The sequence below is a fragment of the Rosa rugosa genome, chromosome 7 (genome assembly GCF_958449725.1).
Source record: "Rosa rugosa chromosome 7, drRosRugo1.1, whole genome shotgun sequence".
Taxonomy (NCBI): Eukaryota; Viridiplantae; Streptophyta; class Magnoliopsida; order Rosales; family Rosaceae; genus Rosa; species Rosa rugosa.
In genome coordinates, this window is record NC_084826.1 from 4,995,764 (window position 1) to 5,020,241 (window position 24,478).

Here is a 24,478-nt window from a genome sequence, read left to right on the forward strand (position 1 = left end):
TTCCTACTTCGGCTAGGAGAAACCGAGCTAAACAAGGAAGGAGGGGCGGCAGACTGACCAAATGAACTTGAAATGAGCTGAAACTCTGCAGATCCATTCTAGACAGCCCAAGGATCATTTCTTATGAAGAGTGCCAGAGCTTTTTTTGAGTGGAAGGCCTTCAAACAATCAGCCCAATTTTCTACAGAAGCAAAACTGGAAAACTGGACCTGGAAGAGGTCCAGCAGCATTTTCGGCCCAACCACATGGAATAAAAATCTGAAAATTTTTCAGGATGATCTACACTCATAGTGGAACATTTCATATGAAGAAGTCGAAGGCATATAATGAAGTCTTGTTGGAGAAATAATTGAAGGAATAAAGGGGCAGAAACTGACCTAAAACCAGCTCAATATTCACATGTTCATGTTTCCTACCCACATGAAGAAAGCTAGATGCTTTTCTCTTTTTCCTTGGATATATTTTTCTTCTACAATCTCTTTAATAGATCATCACCACTTCCATGTTGCTGCACCTTCATGCTTTGCTTTCATTTCATCTTTTCTCTATCTTTTCCATATTTTACAAGTGAACTTAGATCTACTTTCATTATTTTTCTTCCACTCATCATTTCACTCTTCTTTTTCTTCCCTATATAAACACCTTCTCCTCTCATTCAAAAAGACACATTCACAACACAACAACAACATCTCTAAGATGATCTAAGTTCTCTCTAGAGCAAACCTCTCTAAGAGCAACTCCTCTCCTTCTCTTTCTCTTAGCGGTGATCACACTCCTAGTCCTAGTCTTCTCAGAAGCTGACTTTCAGTGCCACCAAACCCTCTGTCAACGTGCTTCGGTCCTAGTCTCCTCGGGAGCCGACGGTAGTGCCGCGACCACAACGGTTACAGAACCAGCCAAGCAAGGGTAACGCCCTAGCAACCCAGCCAAGCTAAAGTCACGCTTTAGCAAGATCTCAACATTTCCCGGTGATGTCGCTCTGCTCGATCTACAACATTGAGTATCGATTGTGTTAACAAGAAGAAACTTCAGCAAAGTCCTCACCACGAGGCACAAAGAATCCCACGACGAGGTTGGTGCTCTCCTCGTCTACAATCGCTTGAAAGAAGTCAGGTCAAGGGACACCCCCGACGACCGCACCCGAACGGTGCTGGCACGCCCGCGCAAGAAAAGAGACTGTTGACCAGCTGCAGCAAAATTGGAGCCAAACACTATGACAATTCCATCAAAACAAAGAAAACTATTGTGAATCTCTCTTCGTCGATGCACTAAATTGTGGTACTCCGGGAGATTCATTAACTAGGTGTAAAAAGAACTCATAGCTTGTAGACTAGAAACACACGAAGTGTCCTTATTGGGCCTGAACCCACTAGATTCCCCAAACAAATGTAGGGAGTTATTAGAAAAAACTAAATCTTAAAAAGGAGCCCTAAAGTCCAAAATCCAGCCCAAGGCCCAAATAAAGAAACTGGCCTAGCTCAGGCCCAGACCCAACACAGGTCCCTGACAGAACCTCGTTGCCGAAGCAGCGACACCAGACGCCCGTTGTTGCATCAACCCACAGCCCAATAAGGCTGCGAAGCTTCCACCACCGTCAAAATCGCCTGGTATCTTCCCCACCCAACTCATTTTGGCCAAAGCCAGTCAACACCATCAGCATAACCCATCATCAACTCGAGACCAGAGAAAGAATACACGGGTCGCCCGACTGGCCAACCACACCTCCCCCTAGATCACCTTGATCGGATCGCACCACAGCACTGCCTGCCACCACCTGCCTAGCTAGTTGCCCTCGGTTCGGCCTCCCCTTCTGTCCATGCCTAACAGCCTCTTTCAGGAGCCACCAAGCTCCCTTGAAAAAATTCCCCGCCCAGCTACACTCACCGCACTCTGACGAGGCCATAGGCCAGGCTCGGCACGGGAGTCACCGGACGAGAATGAATAGGAAGGTAGCGAAACCCTATGAAGGAGACGCCGGTAGGGTTCTCTAAGTAAAATTTAATCTAAGAAATGGAATCTTGAAATACAAGATTAAATAAACGCATATAAAATGATACTTTTTTTTTTGAATCAACCCCACAGGGGGAAATAGTATATTCATCACAAGCCAGAATAGGCCGTTACATACCCTGCCGCTGTCATTTAAGGACATAGACAGACAAGGAGGTAGTGGTAGTACCCACAATGGTACGTAGAAATAGACCTACTCATTATACATTTCAGACTGTAGAGATAGCAGAGATCATCCTTTGGTACACGCCGGAGGCGCTAAAGTTCTAGGTTCCTAATACAAGGAAACTTATTGTAATTAGACAAAAAAATTCTAAAAACATAGGTTTGAGCCAAGAGCCTAAACCCTAGCCCAAATTTAGAAGGTAATGGACTAGGATAGAACCCAGCCCAACAACTAGGCCCAATAGGGTAGCCACCAAGGAGAGCACTCTAGGCCCATCAGCTTGATTTGGGCCCAGTCCACCATCTTCTTCCATCTCCCTCGTCGTACGACGTCACCTGCCGGCCGAATTCCATCTGAACCCATGCCGCAGACTCGCATAGTCGCGATCTACGCCGCCATAACGCCGACCCACGTTGTCCCGAGCCACGCCGTCGACCTGCGTCACCATGGAACATAACCAACCCCGATCTGGGTTCTCACAAGCCCACACCACCATCGATCGAAATCCCAGGCGGCGCCGACGCTCCAAGATAAACCATCGCAGGGACCAAGTAACAGCACAACCACCCCTCCGCCACCAGCCCAGCCGAACCAAACTGACAAAAACCTGGAACAGAACCGCTCCGACAAAGTCCTATGGGCGATAGATATCGATCTCCCATCCGGCAGCAACCCCATGACGACGGCGAGGCCGGAGGCCACCCAGACGCCGGAGCGCCGCCGGACGAGAACGATGTTGTAGCAAAACGGAGAACGCTCGGCTTTAGGGTTTCTCTTCCTAACGAAAGGGATTAAGTCTATCTTATTTCCAACAGAATATTATTGTATAGTTACGGAACTATAAAAGGATACTTTGAGAAATAGTTAAATTGAGAAAATAGAAATTATTAAAAGTTACTTAATTAATATGTTTTTGAATATTATATACTATTTTTTTTATGTATTTCATCAATCATTAATATCTTTTGCGATATTTCTTTCATTTATTTCATCACTTATTACTTTATATATTCACTGAGTCCTTAAAGATGTCTAGAAAAATTGTTATCTTATGCATTAAACAAGGTTTCTTAGTAATATGCACTGGTCCCTAGTCTGATTGAAGACATTTATTATTTAATCGAGGTTTTTAATTTATCAAACATTCATTCATTAACCACGTGGTGTGGTGTGTTGGTCGAACGGCCTAGTCTGGAACCCCCAAGTCTAGCGTTCGAATCCCAGCTCCATCCCGTGGCCAGCAGATTTGAGGGACCCTTTGGGTTCGTGCGTCTGCGGTGCAGTGGATTAGTCTGGCTTTCGCCGCAATGTCGGTGCAGGTGTCCTGGTGCTGAGATACCACTGCATGAGTGTGTGAGTTACTAACTGCTAACTACCCGATCAAAAAAAAAAAACATTCATTCATTTATCGAAATTTTACTGTCTTTAGTCCAACACTGTTCAGGCTCTAGTCTAGTCCCAAACTCCCAATACAATCCAACTTATCAAGTGGGGGGCATAATGTGGTCAGCTAAATTTATATACTCCATAAATTACGGATCCAGAGGCTCTAATGTCCTTGACTGTGTCATACTCTTATAATAGCTCCCAAGAAATGTCTTCAGGGAGCTATTCCATAGCTAGCAAGCATGTTCTCTAACTCCAAAGAAAACAAGAAGAAAATAAAAATAAAAAAACAAAGATAACTCATCAACCTAGCTATCCTAATAACTGACTTACTTAAATCTCAAAAACTTCTATAGAGCAGGTAAGCCTTTTCGATCGTCATTTCAATCTGACCATCTTCTATTTTTGTGTGAATACCTTTGGAATTTAACCGTGCTTTCCTCTTTGTTTGTGCATTTCATGGCTGTATGTGTAGGAACAGAAGAGAAGCACAAGACGAAGAAGGAAAAGATGGAAGCAAAAGTAACAGAGCTTAGCAAAATGTCAGAGGAGATGGTGGTGCCAATTCTATCAAGGTTGTCTCCCAAATCTCTGATGCGATTCAAGTGCGTACACAAGTCGTGGTATAATATGATCAACAATCCCAGCTTCGTAGACAAGCACATTATGACCTGCAAGCGCAACAACCACTCCACATCCATCCTTTGCAAGCGTTTTATCCTCAGGGATGTCAGCACTGAAGAGAAGGAAATTGTATACTCATTGATTACTTTTTACAATGATAATTCTGGTGATGAGCATATCACTGTCGAGGACATTGACATTCCGATTTCTATGGGTATAACGACGAGAGGCCAATTTGTTGGCGATGAGCTTCAAGGAGTATTACATATTGATAGAGGGCATTGTCATGGGATTATTTGTCTCTCTGATCCTTGGAAAATTATTTTATGGAATCCAGCAATCAAAGAATTCAAGGTTCTTCCTCAGTCATGCATTCCGGATGCGAACTTTAATTCTGTAGGATTAGGGTATGACCCTAAATCTAAAGATTACAAAGTTGTTAGCATTAGACAAGACGAAATAGGAAATGAAGATGACCGTATTGTTATTTATCCTCCTAGGGTAGAAGTATATACATTGGGAACGAATTCGTGGAGAGAGATCAGGACTGATATTCTAGAGAGAGAAGTCACAAACTTTTGGCCGGAATTCTTCCAATTGTACTTCAAAGGAATTTGTTATTGGATGGGACGTGAGCAACGAAAGGAATTTCTCACTCTTTATGCTATAGTTGCGGGTGAAGATGAATGGGTTCGGTACGTGATCATTTTCTTTGATACGACTAATGAAGTATTTGATCACATACTACTTCCGTATAGCTTATACGAACAAGATGCGCAGTATTCTGATATGCACATTGTTGTGTGGAAGGAAACTCTCGCTCTTTTTGGCTTGTACCGAATCGGTGGTACAGATGCATATGGATTATGGGTAATGGATAATTTGGGTAGCGGTAAGGTTTCCTGGACAAAACAGGTAACCTTAGAAGCTGTAGTGGGAATCAAGAAGGATTTGGAATTCTGGAACAGTGATGAAATTCTTATGATCGCCACAGATGGCCGTATAGCTTCATACAACATTAGTACCAAAAAGATCAATTATCTTTCCATTGAAAGTATGTATCCAGAGAACACTGAAGCCGTTGTTTGTTTGAATAGTATAGTTTCTATAAATAGAAGGCAACAAGCTTAAGAGTACGTACTAGAAATATAGATTATTTTATGTCCAATGTTAAAGAGCTTAAAATGCAATATTTGAATGGATGGAACTAGTTCTGTTTTTCTTTTCTTTGATACAGGATGGAGGTTCTGTTGGAAATTATACAAACTTCTCGTTGTTTTCCATAGCAATTGACCAACCTTAGATTTTGATCATTAATATCGTTAGAACAACGAGCATTCCCATGAAATATATAATGGGAATCAAAATCAGTATTCAACCTGAAATAGAAGAAATGTCCATTGCATCAAGAGTAGATTTTTTTGATGTGTTCACGACCACAACAAGACATAAGCGGTTGCAAAAGCAAACTCTAGCAATTTTCCTTGTTCACCTGCGCTTCTAGATCAAAGTAGCTTAACACCTGCTTCCACCACATTATCTATGACAGCTTTAACCTTACCATGATATTTCTGTTCTCTCTTCAAGTGGACAGCGACAGCAGGGATGTTCTTGAGCAGCAGGCGCTCACCTAATATCTTCCCAATCTTTGCAGCAGCAGCAACATCCCGATGCAATTCCAAGCTCTCTTTCAAGGCCTTTTCCTGAGAGCTTGCGGAAGAGGCTACAGTGGCAGTTGGCGAGTGGATGACCTGTGCAGTTACAAATTTATTTGTAAAGTGCATTTTCAGGACATAAGGCTTTAGAAACTTCGTAATAGTAGGTGGCCTGACTGGAGGAGGAACAACCATCTCTGTCTGCAAACAAAACAAACATTTAAACATAAAAATGTAACTGAAAATTTCAAGTTTTTTTTAGCTACATACTAGTTAACACTAAGTGACAGAATATTACAGTAATATGTTCATCCTACACTTCTCAGAAGGCTTGAGAAAATGGAGGTGCATACAGAAACACACCATAACCATCTAAAGAGAAGTACTTTAATAAGAAAGCTGAAACAGCAATGCAGTGTTACCATCAAATAGAACTCCCATGCTGAAGTACAGGCGAGCCAAAACATATACATATGCACAATCACAATGGAATTAATATTCACAGAAATTTGATCAATACCACCAACAAAGTATCACTCACCTAAAGAACTTGAAACCCAACACTACATTGATTAACATCACTTAAAAGAGACTTCTATCGGAAAATTCTATTTTTGTTAAGCATCGCATGGGGCGCAGACACTTTGTTTGCTGAGAAAGACATGTACAAAGGTCTTGGCATATCTATACTCGAGTAATTGTGTTCCTGAACTCTACATGAACTAATTCCTGATCTTAGATTTTAAATTTTATGGCTTCTGTGTTATATAAAATAAAACAGAAGCCATTCTTTTTTATAAATAACCAACCAAACAGAAGTTCTTATGCCTTAAAACCCAACATGGTCGGAGCCATATGTTTAAAATATGAAACACACTGGGGCATGCACCGGCTCAAAGGATAGTCATCAAAGAAAAAACAGATGAAACCAACTGGGATTTCGATTTCTTAATTTCTTTCATATCCGGATTATGGGAAACCAAATAGATCCTTGCATATAGAAATAAGAGATTCCAATTTCCAAACATGTAAATGTTAAGAGCGGCTTACCCTAGTGGATGTCTCGCAAACAAAGCTTTCTTTCAGGTGTTGGGAGTTGGGACTGAGAACTCACTCAACCGATGGTTTCAGAGCCGCGGAGGCTTTCATTGTTCCTCTGTTTTCTAAAGGGATAGAATTGGGCCTTCTCAGATCAGAGCCCACTATGTGTTGGGCCTTTTCTTATTTCTACCTTGTGTTGGGTTGACGACATATAGATATAGGCCCATCTCTCTTTCCATTTAGGAGGCTGTTTTGGCCCAAACAGATAACGGAACAAAAACCTTCGTGTTGGCTAAGAAAAACGAAAATCTCTCTGTCTCTATATAACAGGAAGCAGAAGCATTCTCTAAAGTCCCTTGCTTCTACAATCTGAAAACTCTTCTCTCTCACTCTCGTAGAAGCAAATCTGAATCAATCCGATTATGGCGACCAATATGGTGGTCGAGGACACGAGCTTCGAGGATGATCAGCTCGCCGCGATGACCACCGACGACATTGTCAGAGCCACACGTCTTCTCGACAACGAGATCCGAATTCTCAAGGTCCCTTCTCTCTCTCTCTAACTCTCTCTGTACTTGCGCTTCTACTAGTTTAGGGTTACAACTCTTATGAGTGGGAGTTAGGGTTTCCTGTAATTATTGACTCAAATCGGAGAATTAGGGTGAAAAGCCCTCGAATTTGATTTTGTTCTGCCCTGGAATTTGTGGGTTTTTGTGAAACTTTGTTTTGGGATTTATTGGGTTGTAAAAGGATAAGCATGTAATATTTTTTGTTAAGTAATTTTAGGGTTCTTTGTGTGTATATTTGTCTGACTTTTTGATGTGGGATTGAAGGAAGAATTGCAAAGAACAAACTTGGAGCTGGATTCATACAAGGAAAAGATAAAGGAGAATCAGGAAAAGATTAAGCTCAATAAGCAGTTGCCCTACTTGGTCGGCAACATTGTTGAGGTATGCTCCTTTTTCTCTGTGGGGTTAGTTTTTTTTTTTTTTTTTTTTGTCTCTGTATTTCTTGCTTTAAGCATAGTTATTGCGGTTCTGAATGTCCGGGATGCAAATGGAAAAGTGTCCAATTTGCCTTGTTAGCCTAATTTATGTGCCAGATATGCATTAACTTAAGTTCAACTTATGAGAGACTTGTACCAATTTAATTCTAAGCCGTTGAAAGACATATCTTAAGCTATTAAATAATTTGTTTGGGTCACCATACCCTGAGACCTTGTTAGATGACTTATAAGTATATGAATATGTAATTTCACTAATGACTCTTTTGTTGTATATATAGACTATATGCAGACCTTTGAGCTCTGAGCCTGTTTTTTAAGATGATGAGTTTGTTGTTCTTCTAACATTAACTGGTTCTGACTTGTAACGTTTTCAGATATTAGAAATGAATCCAGAAGATGAAGCTGAGGAAGATGGGGCAAACATTGATCTTGACTCACAAAGAAAGGGCAAGTGTGTTGTTTTGAAAACATCTACTCGTCAGGTAAAGCCTGCTGATTAATGTTTTGTTCATATTTTTGTACATTACTAGTAAAAGCAAAGAGTGCAGTTAGTTGTATAGTGGCTCTCGCTTTATCCTTCCTGCAATTTGATTCATTTTGAAACAGTCGTTCATCATCATTTGGAAAACTAGTTTTTAATCTGTCTACATGAACTTCCTTTGAGTTTGTTGAATTCGGGGGTAAGCTCAGCATGTAGCTGTCCCATGATTTTCTTCAAATTTGAGAGAGTTGATTTTGGACCTAATTCTCTTTTGTATCATATTAGACCCACTTGTTTAATTAGGAGACTGTATTGGTTTTTATTGATTGCAGACAATCTTTCTGCCTGTTGTTGGGCTTGTTGACCCTGATAAATTAAAGCCTGGAGATCTTGTTGGTGTGAACAAAGATAGTTACCTGATCTTGGATACTCTGCCATCCGAGTATGATTCCCGAGTGAAGGCTATGGAGGTTGATGAGAAACCAACTGAAGATTACAATGATATTGGAGGGCTAGAGAAACAGGCAAGTTTCTGACTTTAGGCATGGGCTGCTGACTTGCTCACTGTTTGTATCCCACCAAACATTTGGATTCCATACCCTAATACCTTTTTTTTTGGTGGCTGCAACAGATTCAAGAACTGGTTGAGGCAATTGTTTTACCCATGACCCACAAGGAGCGTTTTCAGAAATTAGGGGTTCGCCCACCAAAGGGAGTGCTTTTGTATGGACCTCCTGGAACTGGTAAAACTTTAATGGCCCGGGCTTGTGCTGCACAAACGAATGCCACTTTTCTGAAACTTGCAGGCCCACAACTGGTTCAGGTATAGCATAATTTCTTATTGTTATTGTCATTATAACTTTTGTTTCATTGGATGCAAGATTATGTATTGAGCAATTTTAGGTGCATTTGTAATGATTTTGAGGATGCTTTAATGCCTCTGTCATTGTTTCATTTTCTTGATTTTGGATTTGCATTTGCTCCTTTTATTTTGATCTTTTTGCTCTGTTTACACAAGGATCATCTGTTTCTTAACGTTATAATGTCATTGCATTGTGAAGAAATGAATTATTTGTTCGTGATGTTTCTTAGATTTAAATGTTTGTTCTACAGATTTCCTTTGCCTTATCTTTGTAATACATGATTGATGTTAGACTTGTAATCCTTTGGGACTGTAAATGATCATTGTATCACCAAATTTTTTATAGTTATGTAGAATGTTTAACTCTAGCTTTTCTAATTGGGTACATAATGAGGTAATCATACTGGCAATGTATGTAGATGTTCATTGGGGATGGAGCAAAACTTGTTCGCGATGCCTTTCAACTCGCAAAAGAGAAATCTCCTTGCATCATTTTCATAGATGAAATTGATGCAATTGGCACAAAGCGGTTTGATAGGTATATTATATTTTCTCACCATTTGTTTTAATTTAATATTGATTTTAACTTTTGTTTCATATAAGATAACAACTATGTGCTTAGGATGTGGGTATATTTTCCCACACTCATATCTGTATTAATGGAGTCAAAAATTTAAAGTCAAGCTTTCCTGATTGAATTTGTTCTCTCATTCTTGGTTACAGCGAAGTGAGTGGTGATAGGGAGGTGCAGCGTACAATGCTTGAATTGCTTAATCAACTTGATGGCTTTAGTAGCGATGACCGGATCAAGGTTTGTTTGTTTTCATATATTCATTTCTCTTGTAGCTATGACTATTTGAGAACAGTTTGTAGATTTTGGTCTTTTTCTTGCTATTATTTTGTTGTGACACATGGTTGCACACAGATTATAAAGTATTACTGACTTCCAATTTTGGTGACTTATATGATTTTATCATCAAAAGTTTAATTTCCTTTGTAAAGTGTAGTCATTTAAGAAATAGGTTCAAAACTTCAAAAGTTGAAATTATTTAGTATATAGAGGAATAGGAGGTTTACATATAAAAATTTTAGCATTTATATTACTAGTCATACAATATAATATAACTTTATACAAAGATTAGAACAATATGTTCTGCATCTGGCAATTATTCAACATTTAGACTTTGAATATAGATAATGATGAAGATTCTCAGGCACTTTTTGGTTGAGTTAGACTAATTGTCTGAAAATTACAGGTGATAGCAGCGACAAATCGTGCTGACATCCTTGATCCTGCTCTTATGCGTTCTGGTCGATTGGATCGTAAAATTGAGTTTCCACATCCCACTGAAGAAGCTAGAGCTCGGATTCTGCAGGTTTGTCTTTCGCAATTGGTTATGTTTTGGGAGAATTTCGCTCTGAGCTGGCTCTAACGTAATTTGTTGCATTAATTTTGTAGATTCACTCCAGGAAGATGAATGTTCACCCAGACGTCAATTTTGAAGAATTAGCTCGCTCTACTGATGATTTCAATGGTGCACAACTAAAAGCAGTTTGTGTGGAGGCAGGCATGCTGGCCCTTCGCCGTGATGCAACTGAGGTACTCCATCTCATTAAATACCTATTACTTTATCTTTAGGGGAACTGTGTATTCATTATGTGCGTTTGAATTCATAAGATAAAAACTGTTTTTTTTTTTATGAATTACATGCTCTAAATACTTTATCTTATGGGTCATTTTGGTTCAATCCAGGTAAACCACGAAGATTTCAATGAAGGTATTATACAAGTCCAAGCAAAGAAGAAGGCTAGCCTCAACTATTATGCATAGACTCAATCTTGGCAGTTCAGATTACTATTGCGGAGTATGAAAGGTTATTCAGCCTTTGCGCAAAAAGCATGTCTGAGTTCATGTTACCAGCAGACCCTCCCTATATATTGAACATGTATTTACCTTTATTGTGTGGTATTCTGTTTGTTTTGTAGTGAGCGATGAAATGAAATGAACCTTTGCACTTGCATTTAGCGACACATGAAAGTTGATTCAACATATTAGGCTTCTTTTTTTTTTTTTTTTTGCTTTTTTCTTCCTGAGACTGGATTATAATGCTAAAATACTTTAATGATATATGAGAAAGGTTGACTAAATCATTTCATTGCGAATGAGTGCCAGATGTTCTGTCCTAATAATCAAGATTCAGTAGTGTTCAGACCAAAACAAATAATGCTTATTGTGCGCCTTACCAAAACTGAAAATGCTTAAACTTCTCCAACGTCAATTTCATTTGGTAGCTTGGCAATAGGCTTGAAATCCTTTTGATGATGTAGTTGAACCTTTCTTCTGGATTTGTAGAGTAGCAAGTCTGTTAAATCTGTTGATGACTAATGATTTTACTTGCACGTTGTATTTGAGACAAACTTTTCCTATCGAAGTTAGTTATGACTTTCATCTCAGGTTTCATGTTGCTTGATTATTTTGTTACAACCCTGTCAGATTGCATTGGTTCGGCGTTTAACATAAAGGGCGTTTAAATAGAAAAGGCTAATGGAATTTTGTCTTGCTATTTCTCCAAAAAAAAAAAAAAATGTTGGTTTGCTAGAATTCCACAGTTTGAACATGTACTGTATATGCCTGGATTTTTTTTCTTGACGATGAAAGAGTTTTTTTATTTTTTATTTTTTTTTATTCAACGAACAGAGGATTACAAACATGTTATGCCCGATTGAATACCCGGCTTTCTCAATCAGCCGTTCTGCTTCTTGTTTGGAGGGGTGGAACAACACAGTCATTATCTAACTTCGATATTACCCAAATCAACAAAAGACAACTTTTTCTCTTAAAGTTTGATCCCTTCGTTTTGTAAAGTCCATGTCGCCCGGCATTGCGATAAGCAGCTGCACAGTGGTAATGCATAACCTGGTAAACTATATTGCTATTTAACATCTTAGGAAGACCTAGACAGAAAATTGGAAATTATATTCCTTCACTTATCTCCTCTTCAACATTATTGCCTCCCTCTATTGAAACAGTACTACTCACATAAGAAACAGCTTGATAGTGGTTTAGGAACACGCCACTAATAGGGAGATACTTAAACTTTCCGGTACAACAGTTGTAGAAGATCACTACGCATTCATCAATGGCAACAAGAAGAAATTGCTCGCTCTTCCTTGCTAATGTCAACGGATATAAAATATTCACAACTGGGCGAAGAGTAACGTATTTTGTCCAAGTTTCCTCAATGTCATCCAGCACCCATATATCTATGGAGTCCTTCTCACTCTCACCCAAACTAGAAATAGTTAAGGACTCATTCCACAATCCAAAAGCCCTACGGGTTAGCAAACCAACATCTGGACATGGTATATCATGAAATGTCTCATCAACTATATGAAATGAAATGATCCGATTACTGAGATCCAACTCATGTTCGTCGTCGTCAACACCTGGATAGTCACGATATACCCTCCTTTTTCCAGACCAATAAATTATTCCCTTGCAGTAGGTTGGGACGGCTGCTTCAGGCCAACTATGAAACCAAATCACTGTAGTGTTCTTCACCAAATTATCAGCCTTGATTTCTTTCCAAGAATTTGTAACGAGGCTGTATACTTCTGCTTTTGGAGGAAGAGTAACAAGACCTTTATCATTGTAATCTTGCCCATATTCACAAACTCTAACAGCTTTATAACATTTTGATTTGAGATCATATCCAAATCCCACAGCAGATGTGTAGACACCATCCGGGTAAGAGAGATGAAAACTCGACAACGGAAGAAGTTTGAATTCCTTGATGGCTGGATTGCATAAAACAATGTTCTCTCTAAAATCAGTTAAACAAATGATCCCATCACAATGACCTGAAAGTTCCAAAAACTCGAGTCCACAATGATCGTTCATCCTCTTTAGACGCATTGAAGGTGGGACATGGAGTTCCTCCATAACAGAATCAAGATGGTGGCCCTCACCATCATCATTATTATGGAAAAGATTGAATAATGACAATACTGTTTTCTTTTGGTCAGTGTTCTCGTTTCTAAGGACATAGCGCTTGAAAAGGATGGTGGTGAAGGAAGAGAGTTTGTTGTGCTTCGAAACGAATAGGTGTTTGTCCACAAAGATGGGATTATTGATCAAAGTATACCATGACATATGGATGCATTTGAATCGCATAAGAGATCTGGGTGGCAGCCTCGACAGGATTTGCACCAGCATCTCTTCTGGCAATTTGGACATCTCTGCCGTATATTCACCTCCCTTTTTTTTCTTCCACTTATTTTCTATTTGAACATAATCATTTCATTTATGAGAAATAATACTTGGAACAAAATCTCAGTTCTACACTTACCTGTCAACGGGTTCCTTGTGAAGCAAATAGAGTTGCTGCTTACTGAGTTTTAAAAAATTTGTGTCTGCACCTCTTTTTTGGTCAGTCAGCCATAGAGCGATCCATTCCCACAGTAGGTATCGGATCTGACTTTATATCGAAATTCCTGCATTCACTATTTATGTGATTAATCTTCTTTTTGGTCGAGAAAGTCTCACTTTTCTAGTAAAATTCCTTGAACGACAAAGAAGGCAAAAAGCCAGAATAAGACCAAGTCAAATTACATAAATTGGGTCACAAGAGAATATGTTGTCATGTGTCATGACATTTTAATATTTATTATTTATTTGAATGACAAATTGGCAGCTCTAGAAAGATTCACGTCAAGAGCGACAAATAAGGTTAAACGGGGTTCGGAGTGTGAAAAGGCATTCCGGTTGCTGAAGAAGTACCTGGCAACACCACCATGCCATTACTGTCGAAGCCCATTACACGAAAAGACGTGTATTTGTATCTGGCGGTTTCGGATTGGACAATGAGTGGAGCTCTGTCCAAAGCTCTCCTCGACACAAAGACTAGATACTCGAGGGTGGGGAAACTGATCTTGGCACTGGTGATGATGGGGAGGAAGCTTCACCCTTATTTTCAGGCGTTCTGGATAGTAGTGATGACGGAGCACCCATTGCGTTCCATACTGCATGGGCCAGAGGCTCGTCCAAAGTCACTAAATGGGCGATAGATTTAGGCCAATATGATATTTTATACCGACCGAAGACAAGGAGCAAGGCATAGGTTTTGGCTGATTTTGTGGCTGAATTCACACTGCGGAAAGGGCTTCAGAGGCACATGTGACATAGCCTCCAGTTGTACATGAGGACATAACTTATTGCAAGCTGCAGGTTGATGGGGCATCCAACAGTAATGGGAAGGAGCAGAAATTATTTAGGAGACACCGGATGAAATTTAAACTATATGTTAGGACCACCCTTGATAATCACCTCTTAATCTTGTATTAGTTGTTCATCAGTAGCCTAAGCATAGTCAGAGTGGTTACAATGAGACTGTGGTCCTAGTGGCCAGCTGTCATCTTTCCCTTTTGTCTTGGAGATAGTTCAACTCCATATATATTGTAACTCACAGCCTGGACAAGGAGACAATGAATGATGAATTAACATTAGTTTTCCTTCTTTACTTTCAATTATCAGTTAGTACCCAACATCTGGTATCAAAGCATGGCTCCTTCCCGGACCGTGCAAACCTCCACCCCTTCCACCACCCCCACAACATCCGCCCTCGTCCCACCACTACCCAACCCGCCACACCCCGTTGACGCCTCGGCCTCTTACCAAAGCCGAGATGATGGACATCTCCATCGAGAAGAATTTCACCATTCCCTGGACCTACTGCAAGAGGAACTGCATCAATCTATTGACTCCATTAACCACAACCATTCTTCCTTCCAGAACCGTATTACTGCACAACTCGCAGCCCTGCAGAGCACCGTCGTTCACGCCCTTACCCACCGACACCAGCCTATCCATTCTTCTACAGAGGTGACCACCCAGCCACAGTCCCCAACCCCACTTCCACCGCCACCACCACCCTTCACCCCCTCCACCTTTCCCCAAATTACCTTTGGGTCTCTTTCCTCTCCGGCCCCCGCAGCCTCTTCCCCGCACACTCCACCACCTTACTCCTCAGCCCCGCCACAATTCACCACCGTAGTTCATACCCATCCCCTGTCCCTTCCGGAATTCTCTGTCCCACCCACCACCAACCCAACATCTACCACCAACCCACTTCCCCCGCGAGTACCTCCGTATAACCACAACCACCACGACCACCATTGCTGTCGTCGACCCAAACTGGACCTGCCCAGGTTCTATGGTGACGATGCCGCCGGATGGTTCGCCATGGCAGAACGTTACCTTCGCACTCAGCACATTCCGCCCCATGAGCACATATCGACGGTGGCTTCTCATTTTGGGCCGGCTGCTTCAATCTGGATGAATTCCTTTGAACAGAGGCACCCCTCTGCTTCTTGGGAGCAATTTGTTTGCGCATTCCTGCAACGATTTGGGGGCGCAACTGCCACTGATTTCAAGGTTTCTCTCTCTCACATCCAACAATCTTCATCAGTGGATGCATTCATCAACGAGTTCTCCACTCTAGCCTGCTGGGTACCGGAATGGGGCGACGACGACCTGCTACCCATCTTCCTCGGAGGCCTCAAAGAGTCAATCCGACATGACGTCATGGCCCTGGAACCACGTTCGTTGGCTTACGCCCAACGCCTGGCACGTCGATATGAGGCCAAACAGGCCACCTGTCAGAACAGCAGACCACAGAGACCTCCTCACTGGTCGTACTCACACAGATCACATAGCTCCAACGTTCCTTCTGCTCCATCTACCCATACCACTACAAACCAAAACCCATCGTCAGCCTACCCCACCAATTCAAATTTCACACCACATACTGCCAACCCCAAACCACAAAATGACACACCGTATCGTAAGTGGGCCTCAAATGCGCAGCGAGAGAGACGAGCTAAAGGTCTGTGTTTCACATGTGATGAACGTTGGTCTGAGAATCATGTTTGCAAGAAGCCAGTGATGGCCATTCTGGATCCCACGACAGACCTCGAGGAGCACCCAACAACGACGGATCAACCGTCCGAGGATCCTCCTTCCGAGGACGAACAGACTCTTCCTCTGCACGCCATCACCTCCACTAAGATGGGTGAAATGATGCGTTTTACTGGCTTTATTCAACAGCAACCCATTGCTGTCTTTGTCGATTGTGGGTCCGCGACCAATTTCCTGAATCCTTCAGTGGCTAAGCGGTTGGGCCTTCCCATCCAGTCGGTTTCCCAATTCCGATTCACTTCCGCTTCAGGTGAACCGCTGTCACCCTCCGGGCAAGTCCTCGATATCACAGTGTCCATCCAAGACTATAGCTTCACCAGCTCGTTCTTATTGATGCCAGTCACTGGATGTGATCTCCTCCTCGGTGCCCAATGGCTTGACACACTCGGACTGATCGGATGGCATTTTTCAGAAAAAGTGATGATGTTTACCCAGAATGGGCGGTGCCACGTGCTACAAGGCTTAACCACGCGGCCACACCCATTGGATCAGTCCGCCCTGATGGCTCTTTTGCCTGCCGATCACATGGACTTGGTTTCTCCTGCCCCGAGCCCAGTACTCATTCCTGACCCAGCCCAGCAACCTGAGCTACAACAATTATTGGCCCACTTTGCAGAACTCTTTGCAGCTCCTTCCGGCTTACCTCCTCAACGAGCCGTGGACCACCGCATTCCATTGTTGCCCAACTCTGGCCCGGTTAATGTTCGGCCTTACCGTTATCCGCACTCGCAGAAAACGGAGTTGGAAGCCCAAGTCCAAGAAATGCTTTCTAATGGAATCATTCGACCAAGTCGAAGCCCTTTCTCATCACCGGTTCTCTTGGTACGAAAGAAGGAGGGTACTTGGCGCTTTTGTGTGGATTATCGCTCTCTCAACAATGTCACTATCAAAGATCGGTTTCCCATTCCCGTGGTTGATGAACTACTAGATGAATTACATGGTGCCAAGTATTTTTCTAAGTTGGATTTGCGGTCGGGCTACCACCAAATCCGCATGCATGAGGATGATATCCACAAAACGGCTTTCCGCACTCATGAAGGTCACTATGAGTTTTTGGTAATGCCCTTCGGGCTCTCTAACGCCCCTTCTACATTTCAATGTCTTATGAATCATGTATTTAAACATATTTTACGCAAGTTTGTTCTTGTATTCTTTGATGACATATTGGTCTATAGCCCGGATTTCCAATCTCACATCCATCACCTTGAAGAAGTATTTCACCTTTTACACAGCCATCAACTTAAGGTGAAGCTTGTTAAATGTTCCTTTGGGCAAACCACAGTAGGCTACTTGGGCCATGTTATTTCTGGTCAAGGGGTCTCGGTTGACCCAGAAAAGGTACAATGCCTTCATGAATGGCCTAAGCCACAAACTGTAAAAGGCCTCCGAGGATTCTTGGGCCTTGCGGGTTATTACAGGAGGTTCGTCCAAAACTTCGGGCTCATAGCCCAACCTCTCAACTCCATGCTGAAGGCTAACAACTTTACATGGACTCCGGCCGCAGAAGATGCCTTTCGCCGCCTGAAGCTCGCCGTCACTACTGCCCCGGTTCTCGCTCTTCCGGATTTCTCACGCCCATTTACGGTCGAAACCGATGCTAGTGGGCTGGGCATCGGAGCTGTCCTCACCCAAGACAAACATCCCATTGCATTCCTCAGTAAAACTCTGTCTCCCAGAAATCAGACCCTCTCTGTGTATGACAAAGAGATGTTTGCTGCTCTCTTTGCTATCGATAAATGGCGGCCATACCTACTCGGCAACAAATTCACAATTCTTACCGACCACCAAACCTTGAAACACCTGCTGGATCAACGAATCACTACACCATCTCAGCACAAATGGCTTGCAAAGCTACTGGGGTATGATTATAAGATTGAGTACAAACCTGGGCACCTCAACACCGTTCCAGATGTCTTGTCTCGGCGTCATGAACTTTGTGCAATTCAGGCCATGTCTTCTCCGGTCTTCGATAGTGTTGCCCACATTCAACAGGCGTGTTCCAGGGACCCCGAAGCTCAATCCATCCTTGCTGCCCTCCATCAAGGTCAATCTACCCGAAAACACTTCTCGTTGCACAACAACCAACTGCTCTACAAGCAGCGCATCTTTGTCCCACAAACGTCAGAGTGGAGGTCCAAAATTCTCCATGAATTTCACGCCTCCTTACAAGCAGGCCACTCCGGATATTTGCGTACCTTTGTGCGTCTATCTAGGAGCTTCTGTTGGCCGGGTCTCCGAAGGGATGTCAAATCCTTCATCGCTGCTTGTGACCAGTGTCAGCGTCAGAACTACGAGGCCATCCATCCCCCAGGCTTGCTACAACCCCTCCCGATCCCTGACGAAGTGTGGCTCGACATTTCGATGGATTTCATCGATGGGCTGCCCAACTCACACGGCAAGAATGCCATCCTGGTTGTGATTGATCGTCTCTCTAAGTATGGGCATTTCGTTGCCGTGACTCACCCCTATACAGCTGCCCAGATCGCTGAGGTTTTTATGAAGGAGATCTTCAGATTGCACGGCATGCCCAGGACAATCGTGTCGGATCGCGATCCCATCTTCATTAGTCACTTCTGGAAGGCTTTCTACAGGCTTCAGGGCACCCAATTATGTCATAGCTCTGCGTACCACCCCCAATCCGATGGCCAGACGGAGGTGGTCAACAGATCTGTGGAACATTACCTGAGGTGTTTCATCGCCGACAAGCCGGCATCTTGGAGTACTCTGCTTCACTGGGCGGAATGGTGGTACAATTCCACCTACCATTCCACCATCAAAATGGCCCCTTTTCAAGCCCTCTATGGCATTCCTCCACCGGCAGTCCAGCGCTACCTTCCCGGCTCCACCGCGGTTCATGCGGTCGACATGGCTCTCCGTGACCGTGATGCCCTTCTACAGTCTCTCAAGCTGAACATGGCTCTCGCCCAAAATAGGATGAAACAACACTCCGACAAACAGAGGACTGAACGTGAATTTGCAATTGGGGATTGGGTTTTCCTCAAATTGCACCCATATCGCCAACAATCGCTCATCAAACGAGCCTCTCACAAACTCTCTCCTCGCTTCTACGGGCCTTTCAAGATTCTTGATCGGATCGGAAGTGTGGCATACCGTCTGGATCTGCCGGCGTCGTCCAAAATCCATCCGGTCTTCCACGTTTCACTCTTGAAGAAACGCATCGGCGACTCCGTGCCCATCTCTCAGACCCTTCCTCAGTTCAACGCGAAAGGGGAGCCTATCTGGGTTCCTGAACGTGTGTTGGATATGTCTGTGACCCACAAGAAGAAACGATCCATTACTCAGTGGCTTATTCAATGGGCTGGGCTACCGAAGGAGGACGCAACTTGGGAGGAAGCCCATGCTATCATGGCTCGTTTTCCTGATTTCGGCAACCGTGGTCGGCTTGCGACTCAAGGGGGCGGGACTTGTTAGGACCACCCTTGATAATCACCTCTTAATCTTGTATTAGTTGTTCATCAGTAGCCTAAGCATAGTCAGAGTGGTTACAATGAGACTGTGGTCCTAGTGGCCAGCTGTCATCTTTCCCTTTTGTCTTGGAGATAGTTCAACTCCATATATATTGTAACTCACAGCCTGGACAAGGAGACAATGAATGATGAATTAACATTAGTTTTCCTTCTTTACTTTCAATTATCAGTTAGTACCCAACACTATACTTGAGCAGACAATAACCATAGGGTTCCCAGCGAGCAATAATGAGGTAGAGTACGAGGCTCTGGTGGCAAGCCTGAAGATGTCAATGAAGCTCAAAGTGGATAGGTTATTTGTAACATGTGATTCCTTTTGATTACTAATTAACCAGATTTTGGGTCATTATGCAGCAAATGACCCTATGATGGCATGATACTTGGCTAAAGTGGGCTTGGCTAAAGTGAAAGACCTATCATGGCATTTTTGGGAGTCCCAGATACAACAATGGCCTCGAAGTGAGGATGCCCTAGCTAGCCTAGGATCCACAATGGATCACAAACTGAAGCCCACCATTCCGATCGAATACCTGTAGAACTGGCATATGCAATGAGTTGTTTCCTATTGACACAAAATTTTTGTGAAGACATTCAGCAGCGCGCTGTGTGCTAAATTTTGGTGGGCATCAAGATAAGAGAAGAATTCATTGGATGTCTTGGCAAGCTCTGGGTCGAGCTAGGGAGGAAGAGGGACTAGGTTTTCGAGATCTATGCTTTCAACTTGGTTCTGTTAGCTAAGCAAGGCTGGAGGGTTTCGCAGTATCTGAATTCACTTATAGCCAGACTTTACGAATCCAGTTATTTTTCTTGATTCTTCATTTTGGGAGGTTGAAACTTTCCCTTTCTTTCTCTATCTGTTTGCTGAAAATTCCTCAAGAGGATGAATTTTTGGAGTTGTGATTACTTTCTCTGTTTTGGAGTTTAGTTCATTGTTTGGTGGTTGGTTTTTAGTGACATGGCATGGTCAGTGACATGAGACATAGTTAGTGATATATTGAGTTTGATTGCTACACAATTTCTTCAATAAGAGTGGCGTGTTTGTACACTGAATTGAGGAGATCTTTGGAGCACCACAATTGAGTGCATTGACGAAGGAAATCTCACATAAAATTCGATTTTGTGTTAAAATACTTGGCATAGTATTGTAGGCAATAAGTGACCTTCAATGTACAATGAGTGGTACTTAGTTTACTACTTGCTTGGCAAATTATAGGCAGGTGAAATATTTGTAAGTGTCGTTCTGACTTGATTGAATGATACGAAGCTTTTAGTAAAAAAAAAAAAAAAAAAAAAAAAAAAACTTGAAGTCTTCTGAAAATTAATACAGTTTAGGTGAAGAGCTTTAAGAACGTTTTAAAATTATTTATTAGTAAATAATGACTTGGTGTTCTCGAGTTTAATTCAAAACCTCTCCACTCACAAATGAGAGATCAAATGGTTATGGAAAGAGCATGAAAATACACACAACCCTGTTCCTTCATAACATCGTCAGCAAAAGATATTATAGGATCGGATCACCCCAATGAGAATCGCATGACCTTCTTTTCTGGGATTGTCCCCTTGCTAGAGTGCATGTCTTGTATAATGTCCATGCAAGGAGAGATAAGAAACGGAGCACAATGCATGATAAGACATACCCTGGTAAGTTATGCTTTCAACCGTATTTCATTACCTTATAAATTTATGTACATCTTATATTGATCAAGCTTCCAGAACAAGGTTAGGAATTCTATCGCTACAATCAGTGTATCCCTTCACTGAAACTACACTATTCACGTAAAAAAGAGCTTGAGAGTTCCAGAGAGACACTCCATTAACAGGAAGATACTTCAATTTTGAGGTAGTATAGTCACACAAAATTACTACACAACGATCCACGGCAACCAAAAGGGATTGCCCACTCTTCCCAACAAATGCCAATGGAAATTCAATGTTCACAACTGGATCAATGGATAAGCAGTTTATCCACGACCCCTTAACCCCACCAATGTTATCCAGCACCCATATGTCTATGCATGGATTTTCCGAACACCAACTAGTACTCACTGCGATGGAGTCATTCCACAAGCCAAAAACCTTATGATAGTAATAATAACCATTTGGAAAAGATATAACATGAAATGTCTCACTGCCAATGTCAAATGCAATGATCCGCTCTTTGTCCTCGAATATAAAAGTTTCATCTCCTGAATTATTGTCCTCGTCTGTATAGGAGTAGCTAACATCAAAATATTCCTTCTGTTCTTCATGTCCACGCCAATAAAGATTTCCTTTACAGTATATGCAGACAGTTGAATCGGGCCAAATATTTGTACTTTCATTGTCAAGATTATCAGTCTTGATTTCTTTCCAAGACCTTGTAACGAGGCTGAATACTTCTGCTCTGGGAGGATGTATGACCATGTCTTTATCTTTAAACTCTCGTGCAGAATGTAAAATTCTAACAACTTTGTATTCTTCAGATTTGAGATCACAGCCAAATCCTACAGCAGCTGTAGATGACCCACTGGGCCTAATATCAGCAGAAGAGAGAGCAAGACTTGACACTGGAAGACGGTTGAATTCCTTAATTGCTGGATTGCATAAAACAACTCTTTTCCTGTAATCGGTTAAGCAAATGATTCCATTGCAGTGACATGCAATTTCTATATACTCGATCCCGGTCCATATGTCCCTCCTTTTTAGACCCATAGACTGCGGAACATGGAGGTCCTCCATTAAAGGATTAAGGTGATCGTCATCATCAACACAATTATTATCATGGCAAAGATCAAACAATGACAATACCATTTCCCTCTTGTCAGTGTTGAGGTCAAGAACATAACGTTTGAAAAGAATGGTAGTGATGGAGGAGAATTTGTTGTGCTTCGAAACGGAGACGTGTTTGGCTGCGAAATTGGGGCTACTGATCCAAGCATGCCAGGATCTATGGACGCATTTGAATCGCATAAGAGATTTTGGAGGCAGCCTTGACAGGATTCGCACCTTCATCTCTTGTGGCAATTTGGAAAGCTCTGCCATTCTCAACCTCATCTTTTTCCACCTCTTTTCTATGCACTTCAATGATATATGGAAATCAACGCTGGCTCATAAAATCTTATTATCTTATGATGAAGTCGATTTAAGCGAAACAAGAATTCTTCACTGTCTAAAAAATTAAACGAAATTGAAATAACAATTCTCAAAGTTTGGTCTAATGAAGGAAGTTGAGGCCTTTACCTATCTTTCCAGTTTAGTGGGGTTTTCTGATTTTCTGTCCATTTGCTTCGTAATTTCTTATTGTTTCTGGCTCTTTGTCTTGCACTTCAAACCAACAAGAAATCTCATAAATCTCTAAAGAGTGAATGCAAGGATCCCATGTGCTGGATCGATCAGGGACTCTAATTTTCTATAGCACCGTTTGGTTATGCGTGATTACCGGTCAAGAATGCAAACGCTATATATGGGGTTTCTAAATATTTATGGTGTTGTTCTTTTTTTATTTATTTATTTGTTGATCACAGTAGTTAATCGATTTCTTTGTATTGAGCATATTTGGCTATAGTGGTTAACTATGTTACTCATGTTTGGCCACTCATGGTGACCCTCGCACAAGTTTACTAGTTATGGACATCGGCCCTTGTATATAAAATCTCTCATCACCCCAAATCCTTGTAATCATCGATCAACTAATGACAGTAATATTCAAATCTAAACTAATATAAACCCCTCATATAAGTTATTCCTAGAACTTTTAGAAAAGTAAAAAATGATTTACAAACCAATTGAAATTTAATTCAATTGTGTTTAAGAATTGATTGTCACTTACATTTATTCGTTTTTAACAAAGATGCGGTTATTAATTGAATTTGATTCCGTTTTCTTAAAAAAAAAGTATATGTATATATATATATATACCTTTGCAAATTGTAAAATCTACTATTTAAGTGAGCTCTATCTTCATGCGAGAGTTTTTGAATTGTCAGATCGATCATTACAGGTTGTACTTCAAGCATAATAATCCATTTGAAAAGCAATGCAGAAAAAGAAAACCTACACGCCTACATAATTTTAGATCAAAGCACTGTCTTGAAACTTTAATGCTTTAAGACTTTCATGATGTACATCGCATATATACATTTGAATATAAACATTGTATGTTTATGATAGCCTCCAAATATAATTAAAAATGTATGATAATAACTTCCGAATATAGTTAATAAAATTAACAAAAAAAAAAAACTGCACTACAGTCCCAACTCCATCAACACTTGACTTCCTTCAAGCCATGGGCAAGATAGATGAAGGTCGGCTCAGTAGCACCTTCCTTGTAGTATGCGAACACTATGCTCTCATCATCATGCATGCTCTCCCCAACAAAACTGCCACATATATCAAAATCTCGATCAACAAATAATTCTTAGAAAAGCAAAAAATGATATACAAACCAGTTGAAATTCAATTCGACTGTACGTGTTTTGCAGTTGATTGTCACTTACAATCAGAGACCCTCCACGCTTCCAGAGCAGGTACTTGGTACCTCCTTCAATATGCTTCTTGAAAAGCTCTTGCTGCTCGATCACCATCCAATTTGTGTGTCAACAATTTATCTACCTCTTTATGAACCCCACAAACTGCTTTTTGTCCATGGCAGGTTGCTCCTGTAATTGAACCAATAGTTGTATTAGATACTATTGCTTATCATCACAGTCGCGTCCAATCACTTTTATTGAGAGCACTTCGTTTGAATGACATGAAAGGTTCTCTCTATACTTTCAAGTAGTCAGAACTGAAAAATATTGAA

At 41.6% G+C, this 24,478-nt stretch overlaps 5 protein-coding genes across 5 annotated transcripts; 2 read left to right on the forward strand and 3 right to left on the reverse strand.

Annotated features, from left to right (window-relative positions):
- The first annotated feature begins 4,021 nt into the window (after window positions 1-4,021).
- On the forward strand, window positions 4,022-5,489 carry LOC133722701 (putative F-box protein At3g16210). Its single transcript, XM_062149574.1, has 2 exons — window positions 4,022-5,269; window positions 5,424-5,489. Exons 1-2 carry the CDS (start codon window positions 4,022-4,024, stop codon window positions 5,487-5,489), a joined length of 1,314 nt encoding a protein of 437 aa, XP_062005558.1.
- Window positions 5,377-7,019, reverse strand: LOC133721619 (uncharacterized). Its single transcript, XM_062148284.1, has 2 exons — window positions 6,892-7,019; window positions 5,377-6,042 (listed from the first exon to the last, which is right to left on the reverse strand). The coding sequence occupies exon 2, from the start codon at window positions 6,034-6,036 to the stop codon at window positions 5,692-5,694; it is 345 nt and encodes a 114-aa protein (XP_062004268.1). The 5' UTR covers window positions 6,037-6,042; window positions 6,892-7,019; the 3' UTR covers window positions 5,377-5,691.
- A 167-nt stretch (window positions 7,020-7,186) lies between these two features.
- Window positions 7,187-11,281, forward strand: LOC133722039 (26S proteasome regulatory subunit 6A homolog). Its single transcript, XM_062148840.1, has 10 exons — window positions 7,187-7,424; window positions 7,716-7,832; window positions 8,263-8,370; window positions 8,702-8,893; window positions 9,001-9,192; window positions 9,651-9,769; window positions 9,955-10,042; window positions 10,488-10,607; window positions 10,691-10,831; window positions 10,985-11,281. The coding sequence occupies exons 1-10, from the start codon at window positions 7,305-7,307 to the stop codon at window positions 11,060-11,062; spliced, it is 1,275 nt and encodes a 424-aa protein (XP_062004824.1). The 5' UTR covers window positions 7,187-7,304; the 3' UTR covers window positions 11,063-11,281.
- A 620-nt stretch (window positions 11,282-11,901) lies between these two features.
- Window positions 11,902-13,671, reverse strand: LOC133723902 (F-box/kelch-repeat protein At3g23880-like). The gene has a single exon (XM_062150774.1). The coding sequence runs from the start codon at window positions 13,466-13,468 to the stop codon at window positions 12,206-12,208; it is 1,263 nt and encodes a 420-aa protein (XP_062006758.1). The 5' UTR covers window positions 13,469-13,671; the 3' UTR covers window positions 11,902-12,205.
- Window positions 13,672-21,396: 7,725 nt separating this feature from the next.
- LOC133722703 (putative F-box protein At2g02030) lies at window positions 21,397-22,728 on the reverse strand. Its single transcript, XM_062149576.1, has one exon. The coding sequence runs from the start codon at window positions 22,726-22,728 to the stop codon at window positions 21,397-21,399; it is 1,332 nt and encodes a 443-aa protein (XP_062005560.1).
- Between the last annotated feature and the right edge of the window lie 1,750 nt (window positions 22,729-24,478).